The following is a 22,928-nucleotide window of genomic DNA, read 5'->3' as shown; positions in this document are numbered from 1 at the left end:
CTACAGACCTTATTTAATTTTCATTAAATAGGGTTCATTGTTTTTGAACCTGCATTTGTGTGTGTGTGTGTGTGTGTGTGTGTGTGTGCATGCACGTGTAGCGTCCTACCTAATTTTATCCCATCTAGAGATCTGTGAAACGACTGCCATAATCAAGATGCAGAACTGATTCATCACCACCAAAGAATTCTCTCATGCCACCTACCTCCTTGTGCTCACACCCCACCCCCTTCGTCCCCCTTCCATCCCTAGTAACCAGTCATCTGTTCTCCAGCTCTGTGGTGTTTTCATTTAGGGAATGTTGTATAAATGGAATCCTAAAGCGTGTTATCTTTTGAGATCGATTGTTTTCCCCAAGTAGAATGCCCTTGGGGTCCGTCCCAGTAGCTGCATGTATCAGCAATGCACTCCCTTTTTATTGCTGAGTAATATTCCATTATATGGATATACTAGAGTTTGTTCAACCATTTGTCCACTGAAGGACATTGGAGTTGTTTCCAATATTTTTCTACCATGAATAAAGTCGCTATAAACATTTGTGTCCATCTTTTTGGGTGAAATAAGTTTTTACTTCTCTGGATGAATGCCCAAGCATAACTACTGACTCGTACGGTAAATACTGCAAAGCAAATTTCTTTTCCAGAGTAGCTATGCCATTTTACATTGACAGCTGCAATGTATGAGAACTAGTTTTTTCCAAATCCTTGCCAGCATTTGGCATTATCGACATTTTTTACCTTAGCTCTTCTAATACATGCATAGTGAGAGCTCACTGTGATTTTAATTAATGAAACTTCTTTTCAGATTCTAGTTATTTCACTTTTTTTGTTTTAAATGTCCATTCATTTTCTTATATTCTTTCCTCTGTTTCTCCTCCTCCTCCTCTCAGGAAACTTACTAAAGTATAACATATAAATAGAAAATCCTAAGGGTACAGTTCCAGACATTTCTCTCAAAGGGAACCCACCTATTAACCAGCACTTCAATTAAGAAAAGAACATTTCTGGAGCGCCTGGGTGGCTCAGTCAGATAAGCGTCCAACTCTTGCTTTCAGTTCAGGTCATGATTTCCGGGTCCTGAGATAGGTCAAGTTAGGTTCCTGGCTGAGCATGGAGACTGCTTAAAATTCTCTCTCTCCCTCTCCCTCTGCCACTTCCTTCCCCACCAACGCTCGTGCTCTCTTTCTCAGAAAACAAGAAACCAAAACACCATTGCTATTACCCAGAAGTCTCCCACCCAAGGTGGCCACTATTCTGGCACTAGAGACTAGTTTTGCTTGTCCTTGAACTTCATATGAATGGAATCATTCAGTATATATTCTTTTATGTCTGCTTTTTTTAAAAAAAGATTTTATTTATTTATTTATTTATTTATTTATTTATTCGAGAAAGAGAGAAAGCAGGGTGAGGGGCGAGGGGTGGAGGGAGAGCAAGAAATGGACTCTGCTGAGTGGGGAGCCCGAGGTGGGGCTCTATTCCAGGACCCTGGGATCATGACCTGAGCCCAAGGCAGACGCTTAACTGACTGAACCACCCAAGGCACCCCTTTTGTGTTTGCTTTTACTCATAAGATTCATCAAGTATTCTTTTCAAACATCTCTAAGAGTGGCGGACTGCGAACTTGAGGCGGCAAATACCATGAGGATGTTGTGAGGTGAAATGTTAGGGCACAAAAGCACTGGGCTCCCTGCCCACTGAGACTTAATGTCAGCAGCCAACCAGCGAGTAGTTCTGATGCCCGACAAACACCAATGACTGAGTCTTGTTGCAGGATGATGATGATAATGGTCTGGCCAAAGCAACTTCTGAAATATACGCCACTGAGCCAACCTCCTACCCTCACCACCTTTTTCTGGATCCATCTTTTCAAGGGAGCAAGAGCTGCTTGAAGGATAGCTTCGGTATGGGGCTCCGGGAGGGCTCAGTTGGTTAAGCACCTGACTCTTGATTTCCACCCGGATCGATTTCAAGGTCATGAGATCAAGCCCCACATCCTTGGGCTCTGTGCTGAGGGTAGAGCCTGCTTAAGATTCTCTCCTCTCCCTCCCCCTCTGCCCCTCCCTGTGCCCCTCCCCCGCACTCACACTCACTCTCATCAAGAAGGAAGACGAATGAGCTGAAACAGAGATCATACTTCCCTGAGGTGTGATAAGCCACCACCATCAACTTCCTAGTACCTCTCAAGAAGTGGCATTCCGGAGATGATTTGAATACAGGTGGAGGCGAACTGCCTGATCTGTTCTCCCCCACCCCCACCACCAGTCCCCTCCCCGGCTCCAACAGTTAGAATTCGAAAACGTTTGTACAAGTGAGAGTGGCTCAAGGGAAACGTGGATGGAAGTTCTCACAGATGATACATTCTTTCTTTGTTCCGGGAAAGAGGAAGTGGCACATTTGGGGTTATTTTAGTCAAGATTAGTTCTTGCAGAGATAGAACGGCTATCTCTAAATTTAATCCTTTCCTGTCTTCTGAGCATTCTGTCCCTTCTGTAGCTATCTTGGATCGATCATCTCGGGATTCAACGTTTCCCACCCCAAACATGAGGCTGTTATCATGAAGCATTTCCTGTGTGCCAACGTGAAGCTCTTAGCTGTTTTATATTATATGAGGTGTGTCATGCACTCTCTACAGAAGAGAAACTGACCCTAAGAAGATAAGAACTTTTCCTAGTGACTCAGGGGGTAAGCGGTGGAGCCGGGGCTGGAACCCGGGACCGACGCTGAGAGCCCTATTCTCTGCGTGACATCCTACAACTCCCAGAATGGGTAGGTGGCTGAGGGGAATTCTCAGTTTTCGCCTTCTGTGGTTCTAGGTGTTCAAAGACAGAACGTTCGGTGGTGGGTCTAAGACAGTGGCTGTCAAAAAATGATCTAAATCACCTAAGTCCCGCCCTTACCCTTGTGAGATTTGTTCATGCATGTCCAAATTAGAAGGCTGACAATTTTTAAAAGTAACAACAGGCATGCTACCGAAAGTGAGAAAATTGAGATCTTTACTACCATGTCCACAAATCAGATGATTGGGTTAAACAGGTGGGTGAGGGAGCCACTTACTGGCTGTCGCTTTGTGTGGGTTACTTATTTTTCTCTGTCTCTTGTTATTTTGATCTGTTAAGTGGAGATCATTGTGGTACCTATACATTACTTATGTTAAAACACTTGAGTAAGTGACCAATTCCTGGGAGCCACCACCACCACCACCATCATCGTCATCATCATCACCACCTGTGGATGAGGATGTGGGGGTGCAGGGGTGGTGCCGTGTGTGAGCTGAGGCCAGGTCTCTGGGCTGAGATCCCTGTGTAGTTGACAGCTGCCTTTTCTAAGAAAATGCTGGTTCTTAAATTTGAGATTTGAAATATACTTGGGTATCATCCTTGATGCTTTATAAAGAAGGGATCTAATGCTCAGAGAGTTTATTGAGGAGACCTGCCTAATCCTTGGGGCATTTGAAATGAGCAGTTTCTATTTGAGGAAGACTCAGATTCAGAGTTAAGTATTCTTCATTGTGAAAATACTCACTAGCTCTCAGGTTGCCCCTTTCTCTTTACTTTCGGAATAGAATAACGTATTCCACCCAGGGTACCGGGGCTGCGCGAACAGTCTCATCCAACCGAAACCAAATTCCATCCTACCAGTCTGCTGGCTCCTGGAACAATTGCCCCTCTCATTCCCCAGTGCCCAGCTCAGGTCATGTTCTTGGTGGATTCCAGCTCCAAGAAAGGTGATAGGTCGGTTCCTCCCGCATCACCCTTGTCTCCGGCTACAGGTTTGACATAAACTCTATGTACATAGTAAGTAAACCATATGGACACCAGCTGAGTAGAGATTTTCTCCTCTGTTAGCTCTTTAGGATAAACTGAGTATTTGGGGGGCCTGCTTGCCTGTGGCTCCTTTAGTCTTTCTTATGGCTTCTTTGTTTTGAGCCCTGGAATTTCCAAGGTCATGACCAAGTGAGCATAGGAGAAGAGGGATGATTGACACTTGTTACATTGCTATGGAAACACAGGTATCAACTCTGGCATAACTTAATTTTTGCGTGAAAGGTGCTTTATTTTAACTGATTGAATCCATACGTAGCCAGAACATAGGACCTCTGTCCATATGTCGGCAGTCCTTATCTGCATTTCAGGAATTATCTTCATTTCTAATGTTCTGTCTTCCTGTCTTTCCATGTGCCTGGACTGCAGGATGTATGTAATCGAGAATCCCTAGGCTCATAGGGCTTTAGGACCTATTATGTTGTGGTCATTTACATTTGCTGTCTGGCATTCATTCTCATTCTATCGGTAATAGTGTCTTAGGGCACCTGGGTGGCTCAGTTGGTTAAGCATCTGTCTTTGGCTCAGGCCCTGATCCCAGGGTCCTAAGATCGAGTCCCAAATCGGGCTTCCGGGTCACTGGGGAGCCTGCTTCTCCCTCTGCCTTTGTCTCTCACGAATAAATTAATAAAATCTTTAAACAAACAAACAAAAAAACCAACCCACATAATATCTTGTTTTTTCTTTAGGAGAACCACCTGTCCCCAACTCTCTATCCAGGTGCTGATGAGAACTCTAATGACAATTGTGCACGTGACCTGGGTCTGGCCAATCAGAGCATTTCATCCCCGTTGAGTCAGCCATTAATTCAGGGACGAATACTTAACACAGCCGTCTGATCAGGCTCAACTGTAGATTATCCTAGAACTTTCACTGGAGAAACAGGTAAAGAACCGCTCTTTCTTCCACTGGACTTGAAACCGTGAGGTTTTGAGTCTGGCGCTTCTGGCAGCCAGTGTGTTTCCGGGAGGAGAGAGAAAGTGAGTCCTAATGCTACCATCTGAGGTGACGCTTTGAGCCACGTCTGCAGTCAGCCTTCCCCTGGGCTTCTTAGTTTCAAGAGCCAGTACATTTTGCTGAAGCCAGTTTGAGCCAAGTTTCTGTCGTTATAACTGAAACGGTTCTGATCGATGCAAGGTGATTGCTAGGCTGGTTTTGCGTTCCCTGCGGAATAGAGAAGGGGGAGGGAACCTAAGAAACCGCTAGTTCCAGGAAACCTTGTCCAGAAACAGACTAGTGGGCACGTGGCGTGGTCAGTGGACACAGACCGTCTAGAACGCAGAATTAAAGTCTGTCCTGAAGGATCATGAGAATGTATTGATTCAAATTAAGGTTTATTATTTGTAAGCACTTGTGATTGTTTATTTAAAGTATTGGGGTAGCTGTAAAGTGTCCTCAGGGGAAGAAAACAAGCTTTGTATTTGAAGCTGGGGAAAGTGGTTTCATTGCTTGGAGCCGCTGCTTTCTCATCTGTAACGTGGGTATATCCTACTTCCGATAATCTAAAGGCGCATAAAGCACTCAGAACAGGATGTCTAGTACATCCTCAACAATTAGAAGCTATGACTATGAATAATGCTCTGAATCTCTCCTTTTTGGACTGTGCGATGGATCATATTAAATCCTTGAGCCAAAATTAAGAGTCAAAGTAATGTAAACTAAAGAATCTTGCCATTTGCTGGAACATGGGTGGAGCTAGAGAGTATTATGCTAAGCGAAGTCTGTCAGAGAAAGACAAACACCATATGATTTCACTCATTTGTGGAATTTAAGAAACAAAGCACACAAGCCAAGGTGGGGGGGGGAAGATATAGAGAGATAAATCAAGAAACAGACTCTTAACTTTGGAAAACACACTGCGCGTTACCAGAAGGGAGGGGGTGGGGGGATGGGTGAAATAGGTGATTGGGATTAAGGAGTGCACTTGTGGCGAGCACTGGGTGATGTATGGGAGTGTTGAATTCCTATATTGTACACTTGAAACTAATATAACACTTTGTGTTAACGAACTGGAATTAAAATAAAAACTTTAAAAGGCATAAAAAATAAAAATAAAGTCAAGAAAATTCAGAATTTTGCCGTTCAGCATGACACGTTAGAAAAATGTAAAACAACGATGTAAGATTCTCATGTAATCTGAGACATTAAAGGCAGAATTGTGTAACAGGTGATAAGCAATGATATTAAATATTTTAAAATAGATCAGTAGCTGTAAATACACATGTAGTCAAATTTGCTGAATATTCTATGCTGCTCAGCTTCTTGTTGTTTATGCAACTCCAAACATCATTGCAGAGAACTGGGTCAATCAGAAATGAACTCTATTAAACAAACAAAAATAATAATTGCATAACTCTGTAAATGCACTGGAAGTCATTGCATTGCACACTTAAAACAGGTGAATTTTTTAGTTACATAAATTATGCACCAATACAGCCATTAAAAGAAAAAAAAGTGAAAAGTGTTAACTGTAAAAAACAGTGTTTTCATGAACGAGTCACCAAGACCAAATAATTAAGTTTTAAAAGTGGTACTAATAAAAAACTAATTGTTGAGATAAAAAAAAATAAAAAGTAAGCTAGAAGCACAAACTCTTTAGGATATTAGGTATGTTAAACATTCTTTAGACTGCCTAAGGTTTGTTTGCTAGCTCTTTCAAGTTGGTAGCCCAAGGGAAGCCTTTGTACTGGTTTTTTCTTATTTTTGATGAAGGACCAGGTTACCTAATGTTCCCCTTGCTCAGTTTAAGGCTGCTACAAGGTGTCAATGATAGTCTCCTGATGGAAGCAAGCGTTCAGGCCAAGCTTTATCTCCTGGGCACTTAAAAACAAAAGGGAAAAAAAACCCAACACAAATCAAAAAGCTCACTCCAAACTAATTTAGTACTAAGGGCCTGGCTAAACTTGTTCTCCAGCACAAGTTGAGAAGGTAAGAAATTCTATTGTCATTTTATAGGGGAGAAAAGTTAAGCTCAGAAAGAAAGAATGGTTCAAAGACACACACCTGGCAGTGTGGGTTTTTTTTTTTAATGTTTTATTTATTTATTTGAGAGAGAGAGAGTGATCAAGAGAGCACAAGCAAGGGGAGAGGCAGAGGGAGAAGCAGAGTCCCCGCTGAGCAGGGAGCCCAATGTGGGACTCGATCCCAGGACCACGAGATCATGACCTGAGTCAAAGGCAGAAGCTTAATCGACTGAGCCACCCAGGTGTACCCACTGCTGGTCAGTTAAGGAGCTGGGAAGATACTCCAGCCTGCCTGACCCCAGAGCCCTTGTACACATGGCCCCCTGTGTGGGCACCGTCAAGTCCCGCAGGATGGGAGTCTTCACCCTCTGGCTCCTGAGCCCACATTTGCTCACTGCAGGTCTGAGAGCATCAGGAGACCTAGTTCCCAGGAGTCAGTGTCCTCAGGAGCACCCAAAAGGCTGCCAGTGAGATTTTCCAGTGGCAAGTTACAGATGGTGGGGGCAGAATTGAATCACTCTGAGGAAAAAGGATGTCTTTCCTGGGAAAAATTGTTTTATCTCCTTGTTGCTCTGAAAATTTGGAAAAGATGTCTCGTTGTGGAAGGACAATCACTCCTCCCAAGAAAGGGGGGTAATCGGAAGGGGGAATGAAGCATGAGAGACTATGGACTATGAGAAACAAACTGAGGGCTTCAGAGGGGAGGGGGGTGGGGGAATGGGATAGACCGGTGATGGGTAGTAAGGAGGGCACGTATTGCATGGTGCACTGGGTGTTATACGCAACTAATGAATCATCGAACTTTACATCAGAAACCAGGGATGTACTGTATGGTGACTAACATAATATAATAAAAAAACATTAAAAAAAATTAAAAAAAAGAATTTCTCTAAAAAAAATAAAGACTCAATCATTGATTTGATTACATGTGGTTAATATGGGAACCAGATGCGCATAAAAAGTATCTGTTCTTTAAACAACTTTTTGTAACCGTAGTCTGAAAGAGGGGAATAGAGATGTTTACTTGAAGCAAGTCATTAATGTGCATTTTGTATAGATAACGTGCCTTGTTCTACGATGAATTCAAAACAGTGGGAATGAAAACTTTCCACCACACTGGCAATCCTTGAAGTTTCCCCAATTACTGTGATGGGTTATTTTCGGAGGTCTTTGTTGTTGCTGTCAGATGTTGTCATTAGCTTGGCTTCTTTCCCTGATATGTGTGTGTGTGTGAGTGTGTGCGTGAGTGTGTAACTTGGTGACCATAGAAATTAACAAAAGATCTGAGCAGATACTGAAACAGCTATTAATGGTCCTCATCATATAGCAATGACCCGTGTGCCCATAGTCAGGGCCACCCTATTGCACAATGCCAACGGTTCCATTTGCATGGTCTTCAGACATCCAGGGTTCCCTGTAAGCCAAATGGGCCCATGCTGGAGACTATGGAGAGAGAAGGGCTGAAAGATGGTTGAGGTGGACATGTGTTATTTCTGGGCTGCCCAGAATTCATTTATTCTCTTTCTAACAGCTTCCAACATTAACTGGGAATCTACTCTTCTCCTATCTCCATGCAGGTGGAGCTCATTTCACCCCCCAGCCCCGAAGGTGGCACGTGACCCACTTCTGACCAATCAAAGCTTCATACTCCCCTAATTGCACCGATGGATAATGACAAGCCTCCAGGATCCCATGCATTTTTTTGTGTTTTTGTTTTGTTTTGTTTTTTTTCTGAGATTTCTGAGCTAGACCTCCACGTAGTGACTTCTCAGTCTGGATACACGGTCAGTCTTCTTCTAAGAAGTTCCTGGGCTTTGGGGCCCTCATTGTGAAATCCTATTGATTTGAGCAGATCTAAAGCTGGGCAGGAGCCCTGACACAATGGCTGGAATACAAGCTTGTGGTGAGTTGGAGTCATCGATTTCTCCGTAATAAATGAGCGTTGTGTTCGAGGGACCTGTGTTCATGCAGAAGGGTGTCAGGGAGAGGAGTTTGGGGAATTACATCATGACAGGCTCTGGATATGAAACCTTCTGGAGGACTCCAAGATCTGACGTGTCCTCCAAGTTGCAATAAGTTCCCCCCAGGCTTTCAAGATCGCTATAGTCCAGGGCCTTGGCTCTATTCTTCTTCGTCCTTCAGTTAAATATTTTCATGCCAAAAGATCGAGCCCTTGCGCTTTCTCCAGGCATCTGGAGTCATCTCCAGTTTCTAAGGCTCCTTGGTTATTGTCTTTGCCATCTCTCATCTTTTCTCCCCCCACTACCAGAGGATTTGCCTCTGACAGTGTCTAAGCTTACATTCTTATTTAGTGTACCTGGAACTCTTTGGAGAAGAGTTATCATAACAATATCCAGTGAAAGAATGAATTCTTGTGGCAGACGTTTGGGAATTTATTTTCAATTTTTGTTGTTGTTGTTTTGGATCGTAGCTTGGAAACCTGTTCTGCTGACTCCGTGTGTATCAGTAAGCATCAGCCAGGACTCAAGGATTCATATTTCTCCTGTCACAGCTCTAAGGTATTCACTCCTCCCTCTATTTTTGCCTGACATCCTGCCTGCAGCGTCTGACTAACTCATTTGAGGGAAAACTATCTTACTCAGCTCTATTCATTATTCTTTTTCCAGGCTGGCCTAATAATGAAAAAAAAAAAAAAATCCCCAAACACCCTGTATGGTCATTAGGTACCATGTGCCATCACCATTTATGGGGCCCAGAGTTTTAGAACTTCCCCAGGCACAAAGGACTCATGAATGATTGTGGATCATAATTGGGGATTTCTATTTATGTCATTCCAAGAGAGGTGTGTTTCCCAGGCTCTAAATCTGACCTTTCTCTTGCTCACTGAGTGCTTACTGCAGGACTCTGAAAGTTACTCATTGGCCTCCGTACTACTGGTTACATTAGTGCCATGATAAATTAATTCGAGGACTACTTGAATCACTGACCATAGCAAGTATTCTCATAAACCAGGCCTTTGGGCTCTGGTGGCAAATCGAAGAGCAGAGACAAGCACTGGAGGGGGCCTTCAGGATCCATACAGGAACCCACCTCTATGCGCATCAGTCCTGGAGGGCATTCTTTGGCAAAGTCAGAAGCAAGAGAAATAAGCGGCTCCGGGCGATATTTTCCTTGTCTTTACAGAGATCTGCAGATATTGGCCCTGCCTTTGTTCAGAAGAAGGTCTCGGGGTTATTAGAAGGGGAAGGAGTATGGGGGAAATAGAAACAGAACGGGCAGAGCCTAGCCTTAAACACAATGAATGAGACGCTTCCGTGGCTCTGTGCTCCCTCTTGTGGTGATGTGGTGCCATTGCTTTCAAACGACGGTAGACCCTCCAAGGCAGAAATCACCGAGCTGTTTAACGTGAGGACATACCCAGGTTGGACGTAACAATCCAGTAAGGCAAAGGGCAGGGGGTCTACTGCCTGTGGAAACTTCTTTCAGCGAGTCAAGGAATTCCACTTTTAAAAGTTGTAAATAAGCGTGTCAATCCCCTGTTTCCACCAAGAGATGGCTTCACAGTTTTTCCACCAAATGTTGGGCTCCTCGAGGAGTTTAGGAGCTGAGGAGGAAAGAAAAGCACCGGATTTTCACCCTTACATTTCAGCTGAGGGTCAATACTACAAATTTTCCCAACAAAGAATAAAATTGTACGTGCTGAGTTCATATAAACATTCCAATGATATTTTATATGTGTGACGTAAGTGATATAATAATACGCAGCGATACTGGAATTATTTTATTTATGGGTTTTTTACCCTCTATGATATATACCCCACTCTGCAGCACAGACAGGAGTGGAACAAATGGTACACTTTAACTGGGGAATTCCTTTTTTGAAAACCTGAACAGGATGGGCAGCTGTCCAAGAAAATACGCCAGAAGTAGATTTTGTTTTTCGAGGAAAACGAGAGGGCAGCAGATGTTAAAGTGATGTGCGTTGCTGTCAGATTGTTCTCAGTCGAGCCAGGTGCATTCACTGTGTTGCTATTAGTCTTTGATATGTTGGCATGTGAAGTTACATCAACACAAGAGTCTTTTCAGGCACAGATCCTATTAAGGGTGTTCTGTAACTGGCCTGGCTGCTTGGGCATCGGCAAGGTAGCCGTAAACATTTGTCTCCCCTCGGAGTGGAGGACAGCCTCCGTGGTTTCTATGATCCTCCTCTCTTGGTATTCATACCTTTGTGTGATCTTTCCCCTTTGAGTGTGTGCTGGACTTCGTGACCTGCTTCCAGGGCATTGAATGCCACAGAAGTAATGGGATGCTACTTCCAAGATGAGGTTTCAAAAAGACAATGGTTTACCCAAACCTGGAAGCAACCAAGATGTCCTTCAGTAGGTGAATGGATGAGTGGTACATCCAACAATGGAATCTTATGCAACGCTAAAAGGAAGTGAGCTCTCAAACCAGGAAAAGACATGGAAGAAACTTAAATGCATGTCCCTAAGTGAAAGAAGGCCATCTGGAAAGTCTACATACTGCATGATTTCTACTATAGGACATCCTGGAAAAGACAAGATGACAGAGTCAGTAAAAACATCAGTGGTTTCCAGGCATTAGAGAGAGGGAGGGATGAATAAAACGAGCACGGAGGATCTTTAAGGCAGTAAAACTATTTTGTATGATACTACCTTGCTATTATACATTGGTCAAAACCAATAAAATGTATAAAACCAAGAGTGACATCTAATGGAAACTAGGGACTTGGGCTGATAATGACGTGTCAATGTAGGGTTATCGATTGTAACAGTGTACCGCTCTGGGGAGGAATGTCAACGGTGTGGGAGGTTGTGTGTGGAGAGAGGTAGAGGGTATGTGAAGACGCTCTGTCCTTTATGCTCACTGTTGTTGGAACCCCACAACTGCTCTAAAAGTCGTCTTATTTTTAAATAGATATGGCTTTATTTATTTATTTATAAATATGGCTTCTGTCTTGGGTGTCTTCTCTTGCTCTGTCATTTGCTCACTATGAGGGAAGCCAGCTGCCATGTTGGGGATAGACTTGTGGAGATGCCCATGTTGCAGAGAACTGATGTCTCCACCCAATAGTCAGCAAAGTCCACCAATGGCTATAGGGGTGAGCTCACAGTGGATCCCTCCCCACATGAGCCTTGAGATGACCACAGCCACAGTGGACACCTTGATGAGAGACGTTTTTAGAGACTTTGACCTCGAGCTAACCAGCTATACCATGCCCAGAATTCTAAACCACAAACACTGAGATAAGTAAATGTTTGTGATTTTAAAGTGTCTAGGCTTCATAGTAATTTGTTATGTAGAGTAGATAGCTCATATGCCTTTTAAGCTACCTCGCACAGGCAAATGTCAAAGAGATTCTTTAATACTGAGAAGTAGAGGAGAGGATGCGTAGTTCATACCAGGAATGCCACGCACAGTTAAACATAAATATATCCAACTGCCTACGAGTATAAAGTTAGAATCACTGCGTGGTTCTAGAGTAAAATATCAATCCCTTCTCATAAAATAAAGAAAAATAATTTTTGCTGGCACTTATGATTTACTAGACACTTAAATGGTATCTTTCAGGAGGAGATTAGGGTAGTTAAATAATTTAGATAGAAGGAGAGGAGATGGGATAAGAAGTCAAGTGTCACTTTCAAGTGATCAGTCTTTCCAGAACCTTCCCTTGAATCTTCTATATCCTCCACTACTCCATGACAAATAGTTAGGCCTTCCTCTTGTCCACAATCATAGTGAGATATTTGATACATATTTTTCTCAGTAACTGATAGAACAAACAAGCAAATGTCAGTAAGGATAAACAAGACTTGAATAACATTATCTGCAAACTTGACCTCAAGGCCATATACAGAACCGTGAGCTCCAAACTGCAAGATACACATTCTTAAGTACACATAGAATCTGCACTATAATTGACCACATGGTGGGTCCTAAAGGCAACCCCAGTATATCTAAAAGGATTGAAATCAGAGTGTGTTCTCTGATAATAATGCAATAAGCTCAAAATCAACAACAAAAAGATTACTAGGCAATCCCCTCATGTTGGGTGTTAAGAACTATACCTAGGTGGCTCAGTCCTTAAGCATCTGTCTTAGGCTCCTTCGGCTCAGGTCATGATCCCAGGGTCCTGGGATTGAGCCCCGCATCAGGCTCCCTGCTCAGCGGGAAGCCTGCTTCTCCCTCTCCCACTCCCCCTGCTTGTGTTCCCTCTCTCGCTCGCTGTGTCTCTCTCTGTCAAATAAATAAAAATCTTAAAAAAAAAAAGGAACTATACCTGTAAATAACACCTGTATCAAGAAAGAAATGATAATAAAACTAGAAAACATTTAAACCTGGAAAACCTGAAAGTTTTGTGGAAGTATGTGGTAGGAGGACAAGAAACAAGGCTGTGGATTTTAATGATGAACCACAGAGACTAAGCAAGACAGAAAGGAAGACAAGGAGAGGCTGTAGGCATCGAGAAAGCCATGGGAGTCATGCACTGGGGGTCATGATGGCAGGGAAGAATTCCACAGTGGTAGCCCTTGGGCTGGAAAGCTGGCATGTTTGGACATATTTTCAGAAGTGGTAAGAGGCGATGAACATGTCCAGGATGTGACCGTGGGAGAAAAATGCCAGCAGTGGTTTGGATAGAAAAAGTCCCTGGAATTGAGAGCATTAATAACGAGGAGGCAGTGGACAGACGGCACACGTGTTCCTGAGGGCTCCAAGCAGAATGGAGGGAGTCGAGGTGAACAGCAAGGCAGCAGAAATACACCGTGTGATGAATGTCGGTTCTACAGGGGAAGCCAGAAGATTGAAAGCAGCAAGCTATGCACGCGGGCACTAAACCCCAAGGGGCTCAAGTGTCAAAAGAGCAGGTGTGCAAGATAAGCCAGGTTTACTCCCAGAGCACATTTCATCAAATTCATTCTGTAAAGAAAGACAGAAATGGCAGTAGCTCACCATATACTGAAAATGGTTTTCAACCTTTCTACAATGCCCTAGATTAGTGGCTGCTTCCCACTGGGGGAAACCAGGGGAGGTCTTAGTCCTCACAATGCAGCCTCACTAAACATGCCCCTTCTCTGTAGTCTCAGCTTCTCCCTGCGAAGATTTGTTCCCTGAGCAATACACACGCCTGCTTGTGGTTTCTCTAAGGGAGATACACGTCCTGGCATCCAGGTGTCTCTAGAACAGGCTTCACAAGCTGCACAAACACTGTGATCTCTTTAGCATGACATCTCTGCTTGCAATCAAGTGGGTTTTAAGCTGCAACACATGGGATTGTATGGAGCTTGAATTGTTTATAAAAATTATTCACTTGTATGACAACACGGGCACATTTTCATGTGAAAAACAGGTAAAGCCAGTCTCCTTGATCACTGCCGTGGTCCCCAACCCACAGTGAGAACTGACGAGTTATCTGCTGGTATGTTCCTTCTGGGCTTTTTCCCGAGCGTTAATATACTTATAATGTAGTTTGCACGAAAGATCATTTCATTTCCCTGCTTTTCAAGGGTTTCCCATTATACTTAGAATAAAATCTATACTCCCAACTGTGGCTTACAAGACTAGACACAATCTGGTCCTTGTCTATCTCTGATCTCACCGTTCCAGGTGGTGTAAGGGTGTTTTCTCCCACAGGGCTGTGTATACGCTATTCCTTCTGTTCTGAAACCTCTGTCCCAATGCTTGTCTGATGGGTTCTTCTCACTGTTCACGACGCAGCTGCAAACTCATCTCTTCACAAACCTGTCCTAGGTATACCTTCTCTAAATCAGCACCTCCCTCCTGTCTCTGCTTCCAGTCTCTTCTGAATCCCACTACCTTGTTAGAGCAACAGAGCTAAACCCCGGGGTGATGGTGGGGGGGGGGGGTCTGACTCCTCCCTCCACTACGTGCTAAGTTATTTACTGTTTTTGTGATTTTAGGTTCCTCATCTGAAAACAAGGATAATGACATCTTCTCCTTTATAGATTGTTATGAGACCAAATGAGCTAATATTTATAAAACACTAAGAAAGTGCCTAGAACATAATGGACCCTGATAAATGGCTAAATTCTTTCCTTAGCACTTGTAATCATTTGGAATCATTCTTTTATTTGTAGGTTTATCATCTCTCTTCTCTAGAATGGAAGCCCAGTAAATCTAGGGACCTTGTCTGTTTGGTCCTTAGCGCAAAGAACAACGCCTGACTAGCAGTGCACGAATATTAATAAATAAAGGTGGAACGTATGAATATTCAAATCTTAACTCCTGCATAGGGTTCTCTGTGCACAAGAGATATGGTTAAAATGGAAAACATGGTCCTCCTTTTAATACATGCTTTTAACTTTTTTTTTTTTAAGATTTTATTTATTTGACAGAGAACACATGCACAAGCAAAGGGAGCGCATAAGCAGGGGCAGCAGCAGGCAGAGGGAGAGGGAGAAGCAGACTCCTCACTGAGCAGGGACCCCGACGTGGGGCTCAATCCCAGGATCCTGGGATCATGACCCGAGCCAAAGGCAGACACTTAACCAGCTGAGCCACCCATGCTTCTAACTTTAATAGGCTGGCCACCACTAGGGGCTTTCCCCGTAGCTTAAGCATCTTACCCTAGAACGGACATAAACTCCTCCAAGACGGCAGAGCAAGACTGAGCCAACTGCTGTTCACTCCTGTGTCTTCACTCTTCCAAAAGAGCACAGGATACGTAAGGTCAGGGTAGCAGCCGCCACACTCCCATGATATTTATAAAAATACCGCCAGCAGTTATCACAGGCAAAAATAACATTTCCAGATCCCAGCACAATTCCAGACCGATACTGCAGTTGCCAGCCCGTTGATTTAGGATTATCTGGGGAACAGAGAAAGGAGAGAAGCTTCTTGTCTGAGCTTGTCAGCTTACCGGTCATACTGGGCAAGTTAGCCAGGACCGGTGACCCTGAACGTGGCGGGGAAGATCTTCTGTAAAAAGGTCAGATGTGGTTCCGCAGACCCTGGCTTTCTGCAGCTGCTCTGCAGAGATGGTGCTTTCGACGCCCAGGGAGGGCAGGCTCACAGAAACTTTCCTACTCCAAAACAGCCTAAACCTTTCTTTCCTGAAAATACCTTCTTACTGCATCAAGTTTAACTTGGGTCATCTACCCAAGGCTGAGAAACCAGCTAAAGGAGAAAACAAGTAACCAAAAAAATCCATTGGATTTCTACTGGCTAAGCTGAGCTTGAGAAAAAGCCAGGTCGGAAGGGCTCCGTTCCTGCTACTAGCCGTGGGTCTGAAATTCACGCAAAGGACAGCAGCTCTAGGGTTCCCCCAGAGAGCTCCGTGTGACTCAGGAAAGAAACGTCTATCCCCATCCAAGATTTGATTCTGACTTAGGCAGTCTGAGTTCCTGGAAAGCCTGTGTTGATTTCCCAACTCAGCTACTGTGCTCTCCAACTGCCCTCAATCAGCCTACACCTGCACAGTGTCAAACCAGCCATGGTGAATACCGATGTCTTCACCATTCCTTGTCATCTTTTAGTTCTGGATGGTGATTCTTATCTTTCGCCACCCTGGGCTCAGGTGTTGGGGTTCAGTGTGGACTTCTCCCTATTTCACAGCTCGAGCTCTGCAAGCACAGGGTTAGAAGAGGTATGCCCACAGGATAAAAGAAAAGAAAACAGATTAAGAAAACGTGTATGTTTGTCCTAGTGCCCAAGGCCAGGCAGGTCTAGGCTGGCCACTCCGTGGCTCTGGTGATCGTGGAGACGAAGCTGCTGTATTGGGAAAGAAAGGACAGGAAGGAGGTGGCCGAGCCTCTGCCCAGCTGAGAAGCAGTCTTGCCTGGCTTGCTGATCCATGGGATAGAGGAGAGGAAGCAGAGGAAAGCCCTCTGTGCCGGTGCAGGGAGTGAAAGAGACATAGGGCTTGGTTACTAGCCTTCAGAGCCTGGTATCCTCACTCAGTAGTAAATGTGGTTCAATGTATGTGTCTTTGGCCGTTCAATCAGGTGAGCCATTCCTCCTTCTCTGGGGGATATGTATGAAGTGGGGCCATATGTAAGAAGGCCTAGATATGTCTGCTTGTTCATTGTTGTTAAAGGTATTCTCCAACAATAGGAAGTGGCTTCACTCTGGCAGCAAAAAGAATCCCCTTTCACTGCCCTGTTGTATCCCTCTGTGCTCTCCCCGCTCTCCATAGAGCAGCAGGACTAAGCCATAAAGCTCAGTGTCTCCCTTAGAAAAGTAACCCCTTAGAAGAGACATCCATACGGTGGGAGCAAAGAGGACAAACTTAGGAGGAGTTCTGACCAGCAGGAAAAATGACGTAGAATTCTCACTGGGGAGAGGATGGAAAAAGATGAGGAAGGTAGCTAAGAGGGGGTGTGCTTAGCATGGTTTCTTCAGAGACCCAGCCCCCCTGTTCCCTTCCTGGGCCTGAGCTTGAAGAAATGAGGCCACGAAAAGGATAATTCTGACTCTGAGAAGTCAATGCCAGTACAAGTGACCTCGAATTAGCAAAGGGTAACTAACTGTGGCAGAATGGCAATGGCCTTGGTTTATGGGATGGGGGAGCCAAAGGTCCTACTCCTGTCTCTTTTGGCTCCTGGCTGGCATGGAAGAGATATATACATATATATTTTTAGCTTGTTTTAAAATTCTATTTGAATAATTTTTTATTTGCCTATATATGTTTATAAATCTAGACTTATATAGAAGTTGCTAAAATAGTTCAGAGTGAGAAAGAACACACAGCAGATTCTAGGAATATCGAAGCCCATGCCCTTTGTCAGTAGCTAGAGGGAAAGCAGAGGCCAGGATGGCTTTAAGGTCCACCCCCGGCCTCTGTCAAACCTTTCCTCTACTTTAAGATGACATTTAGGCAAGAAGGAGGAGGGACGAATCTTGAAAGATCACATTTCCCCAAAATAGACCAAGTTACCCTTACCTGGCAAGTTTAAATGTCCTTTTTTGCCTCCCCTCCCACAAGAAAGAGGACTTGAGAGCAAAGTAAGACCACTAGAGAATAATCTACACTTAACATAGCAGCACTCTTGCAGTGTATTAACTTACACACCTTGCTCTACTTCTAAGATTTGTGTCCTAAATCTGCACCACCTCCGATATTCAGGACATATTTATTTGAGGACTCACTGTACCAAGCACTAGCATTTACTCAAGCCCGATGCCCCTTGGCCCTGGTCTGGGACAAGCCAACTCCAGTTGTGAGTCTTGGACCTGTTGGAATGGCTGCCCCGCAGTGGCTGAGAAACCCTTCCTTCCTGCTGCTGTTGCAAGCCTTAGGTTGAAAGCACTTCCTCCTCAGTTACAACTGGGTTGATTTTGAACCTGCATTTCTAAAAGTAGGAATCGTGAACCTAGCCTTTGTTTTTGCCTTGTACTTTTTTTTTTTTTTTTAACAGAAGAACAGGGTTATTGGATTAAACGAGAAAGATTACAACACAAGATAGAAACGATGTCCCGCCGTGGGGTTTTGGCCCTGAAGCCACCGGAGGCTTGGTGAAGGAGCCAACGCACCTCTCTTTAGGCCTCCTTGTGGGATCGAGTCTGAGGAATTTTGGCTGTGCTCAGTCGCCCTAATTCCATCCTTCGTGGGAAGGAAGCAGGGACGTGGAGACCAATAGTCGCTGAGTTGTCACACTGGCTCACTCTTGAACCTAGGATTGCTATTGGGTCCAGCCCCAGGCTCACTTTTTTACATCTTGATCAGAGCCTACTCGAAATGCCTGCGGACCAAGGCCAGGCCTTCCTCGTGAGCTATCCGCAAAGAAGTTGGAGGTTGGTCGGGTCGGAGGAGCGCGTGGAGAAGCCTCTAGCTAGAGCGGAGGGTGGGCGGCACCAGCCCGGGTGGGCGACACAGAGGTGAGCCCCGCCTCCGGGCGGCGCGTCCCCATTGGTTGGAGGCGGTGCTGGAGCGGGGCGAGGTTCCACCCAAAGCGCCGCAAGTGACTTCTCTCCTAACACCCGGTTTTTTAGTCTTTGGGTCCAGAGCTCTTGGGGCTGGCCTTCCAGGGTTACAGGGAGCACCAGAATCCAGGGGTCCAACGTCATAGGTCTTGGACAAATGTCTAAGAGAGCAAGGTGCTGGTTTAGAGGTGAGCGTTCTGTGAAAGAAAGGACTGGCCTTTGGAGGTTTGGGCTGGAGTTGCAGAGGAACCTTTCCTGCTCAGCCTGGGCCATGAAACCAAACTGGATGCTCCAGATGTCTGTACACAACTCCAGCCGTTGCGTCGGTAAGCTTCCCAGAGGCAGTTTGCCCCAAATCGTGCTCAGAATCGCAAGCCACAAATAACGGGGGTTATTATTTCTGTCGTTCACCCCTCACATTCACATTCAATTAAATCACAAAAACCTGACTCCATTTCCAAAAATATCTCCGGGTTTTCCCTGTCCAACATTTCCTCTGCTTTACTGGAGGCTCTATAATTTTTCCCAGTAGGTTTTTGCTCGCCTTGTTCACTTCTGATCGATCCTCAATAATAGGGCAGAGGGAACTCTCCGCGATGTTAATGTGTAGTCTGGAGTAATCTTGCTTAAAACCGTTTGAAGCACTCAATTAAAACATCTAAACGTGATCTGACCGGCTGGTCATTTCTGCGGCTTTACCCCTCCCCCACCCCTCAGCCCCATCTAGCTAGTGTTTGCGTTGCCTGTAATTTTATTTGCAGAGCTCACTTCCTAAGGTTCTTCATGTGTCATCTCCTCTGGACATTTTCCTTTGTCCCCAGCAGGGCTAGGGGCCCTTTGTTTGGGCACTCTTGATGTGATGTTTTGGATACGGGTCTGGGAGCAAGCTATCAAGAAAGAATTCTTGAGATGTTTTCAGTGCAAAACGTGGTTTTATTAAAGCACAGGTGTGATGTCAAAGTGGGGTGTCTCTTGATCAGATGGGGGCCCCCAAATGTGGGGCGACGAACTGGTGGAGGCCATTGGTGCGGTGGTGAAAGTATTCACCTGAGGCAGAACAAAGGCAATAGAAGTTTATCGAATACACACTGCAAGGGAGCAGCTGTCTCCAAGAAGATAGTGGGTGGGGGCTGTTTTTAAAGGGGGAAGACAAGGAGGTATGGCAACAGACGGAGGAATCTTCCCTTTTTTGGGGGGAACCGTGCCTAGTTGTAAATAGCCCGTTGGTTACGTAGGGCCTATGGGTATTTTGAGATGGGTCTCCTGAGGGGCCTGTCCGTATTCAGCCAGGTGGTTACTATGGTCTTTTCTGCATTCCATCACTCATGCCTGTTGGCCTAAATGTGGCCTCTACAACAGGGGCAGAACCCATGGGCAGAAAGAGCTGCACTGGGATTGTGAGGAGTGACTGATTATATACCTTTTAGATAGTAGGGGTTAGGGAGAGCGTAAGTCTCTGAGGAATTTGGAAGTAAGTCTTCCGGGACCTTGAGGGGCTAGCAGTTGTTAAGATAAGGTTCGTGAGACCATTCAGATGTATATCAATGGGCAATATGTTGGAAGGATGATTGCTCACATATATTTTGGGGGTGGGAGTATAGATAAAGGAAGTTTCCAAAGGGATTTTTATATGTTAAAGAAGACTTATATGATTCTGGAGGTTGGGTTAATGTCAAGCTAAGGTTGCTTTTTGCCTCTAGCCAAGTATTTTTATTTTTGTTTTCATATTTTTATTTTTGAAATTTAAATTCTAGTTAGTTGACATACAGTTTAATATTGGCTTTAGGAGTAGAGTTCTGTGGCTCGTCATTTACACACAACACCCAGTGCTCTTCCTAACAAGTGCCCTCCTTAATGCCCATCCCCCATCTAGCCCATCCCCCACCCACCACCTACCATCTACCCTGCTTGTTTTCTATCCTTGAGTCTCTCATGATTTGTTTCCCTCTCTCTCTCTCTCTCCCACCCTCCCAAATGTTCATCCATTTTGTTAAATTTCACATATGAGTGAAATCATACGGTATTTGTCTTTCTCTGACTTACTTCACTTAGCATAATACACTCTAGCTCCAATCACATTGTTGCAAATGGCAAGATTTTATTCTTTTTGATGGCTGAGGCCTATTCCATTGTGTGTATGTATACATACACATATATGTATGAAATATATATATGATATAGATATCTATAATCTATCTATCTATCTATCTATCAATATCACATTTTCTTTATCCATTTAACAGTAGATGGGCATTTGGATTCTTTCCATAGTTTGGCTATTGTTGACAATACTGCTGTAAACATCAGGGTGCATATACTCCTTCCAGGGTGTATCTTGTATCCTTTGGGTAAATACCCTGCAGTGCAATTGCTTCTATCCAAATACTAACACTAAGGCAGTTGAGTTCCTTGAGCAAGGTCACTCTGGCTGCCTCCAGTATTTGTCAATGAGCTGCGTGTTGTAAGGAGTTTTAATTTTTCTACATTTCTTTTCCCTTTGTTCTCCACATCACTATTAGCAGACCTGTGCAGATTTATCATGTGTTTAATCGTACTGCATTTTTATGAAAGGTTTACCTTTCATAACTTTGAATAGCTCTGGAGGAACTTATTCACCTGGAAACTTGTGCCTACCACCCATAGATGCTTAATAAATGTTAAATGAATGAATTACATCATATGACCTTTCTCAATATTCAAAAGCAAAGATCATTTAGAAGCACTTGTTTAAAACTTTTTTTTCTTTTGGTCCCCAGAGATTCTACTTTGGGAGGTCAGTGTGAGGGTTCAGGACTCTATATTTTTGACAGTTCTTGGATGATTTTCATGCACGAGATTCAGGGATTACATTCTAAGTACAGGGTACCTTTTTTTTCCTTCGGGGCTATGTCTGAAAGCTATTTAAGGATAGGGGCTGCCTCCTGTTTCTCTAGGCTAGCGTCTAAGTCCAGAAAACACTTTGTTGAATGAATGACAAAACGATGGGAGAATGGATGCCATGTCAGCCATTTACCACACAGGTCCTAGAGGATTCCATCATTTCTAGCAGCTAAAGTGGCCCTTTGAATTCAAACCTCTTGAGGAGACTCTCGTAGCCGCTGGAAGCACCCTGGACTACATTTCCCACAGTTCAAAGGGATTCCCGCGCAGGCGCACTTGGAAACTACGGCGTCTTTTTCCTTCCCTGACACCCTCAGGTCACTCCCATCGAGCCCCTTTTCCTCCGCGTGTCGCAGTGCGAGCTCCAGCGATTCGGCTTGTGTGTGTGTGTTGCAGCAGGCTGGACTCATGGCCTCGCCGCTGCGATTCGACGGGCGGGTGGTACTGGTCACCGGCGCTGGGGGAGGTGAGCACGCGAAGGCCGGAGGGCGGACGCCCGCCTAGCTCTCGCGCCCGGAGCCCCCTTTTCGTCCCGGGATACGCGCGCAGCCGCAGCTGCAGTCCCGGCGTCTGGGGCTGCGGGCAGCGGTGGGGCGGCGGGGGGAGGCGGCTTGAAGAACCAGTCACTGGACCGATGGGCCGGGTGGGAGGACGGGTAACGGCTGTTCTCGAGGCGCCGGCTCTGCAGAGGACGGAGAGGTGGGCCTGGCCAGCGTTGAGTCCGGAAACACCGAGTCACATAGTCCCTGCAGCCCGCTTCCCCGTGACAGCCTCCCGGGGCCCCGGGTCCTGCAAGAGAGAGGCTGCGCTGGGCTGCGGTTTGCAGGACTCGCTCAAAGTTCTCGCTGATGCTCGATCGCCCCTTTTCTTGCCTTCTTAGGCCCTGTCAAATCTTCGGAAGGTTGAAGAAAAGCCGTAGGCGGCAGGAATCACCCCCAGAGGAGTAGGGATGTCAGCCCCTTGGCTTTGAAAAGTTAGCAGTGCAGTGTTTCTCTTCCTCTTTCGGGTGATTTTAAGTTCTGGAGAGGTTCTTCTTTAGAGAGGGTATCTGATAAGAGTCTTCTCGTTGGAGTTTGTATGCTTATCAAGCCAAGCACTACACTAGACTGACTGGAGTCTTGGCTCAAGTTGCTCAATACCTACGGGAGTCAGGCAGGTGTTAGGGTGGGAGTTGGGTAGGGACAGTAGGAACTGAGGAATAGACATATTTCTGAAGTGGGCCAGATCTTCCTAGGTTTCAGCAGAAACAAAATGGAGATTTGTTATGTGAAAGAACCGTACTCTTGGACGCCTGGTGGCTCAGTTGATTAAGCGACTGCCTTCAGCTCAGGTCATGATCCCGGGGTCCTGGGATCCAGTCCCGCATTTGGGATCTCTGCTCAAGGGGGAGACTCCTTCTCTCT

At 45.0% G+C, this 22,928-nt stretch overlaps 1 protein-coding gene and 1 long non-coding RNA gene across 3 annotated transcripts in view; both read left to right on the top strand.

Annotated features, from left to right (window-relative positions):
• Nucleotides 1-2,511: 2,511 nt before the first annotated feature.
• On the top strand, nucleotides 2,512-11,711 carry LOC103670555. 2 transcript variants are annotated; one of them, XR_570596.1, is made up of 5 exons: nucleotides 2,512-2,765; nucleotides 4,510-4,705; nucleotides 8,361-8,686; nucleotides 9,215-9,302; nucleotides 10,994-11,711. It is a non-coding gene; the product is annotated as an uncharacterized LOC103670555 (long non-coding RNA). The 2 variants fall into 2 exon arrangements; XR_570595.1 differs by having other exon boundaries at nucleotides 9,215-11,711.
• A 10,112-nt stretch (nucleotides 11,712-21,823) lies between these two features.
• Nucleotides 21,824-22,928, top strand: part of HSD17B4 (hydroxysteroid 17-beta dehydrogenase 4) — a 91,656-nt gene continuing 90,551 nt past the window's right edge. The window contains exon 1 of the mRNA XM_008699015.2: nucleotides 21,824-21,991. Within this exon, the coding sequence (XP_008697237.1) occupies nucleotides 21,934-21,991 (58 nt within the window). The 5' untranslated portion in view covers nucleotides 21,824-21,933. The remainder of the gene's footprint in view (nucleotides 21,992-22,928) is intronic.

Source organism: Ursus maritimus, unplaced genomic scaffold (genome assembly GCF_017311325.1).
Source record: "Ursus maritimus isolate PB19 unplaced genomic scaffold, ASM1731132v1 scaffold_5, whole genome shotgun sequence".
In the NCBI taxonomy this organism is placed as follows: Eukaryota; Metazoa; Chordata; class Mammalia; order Carnivora; family Ursidae; genus Ursus; species Ursus maritimus.
Note: the sequence above shows the minus strand (reverse complement) of the source record. Positions and strands in the feature narration are given on the sequence as shown.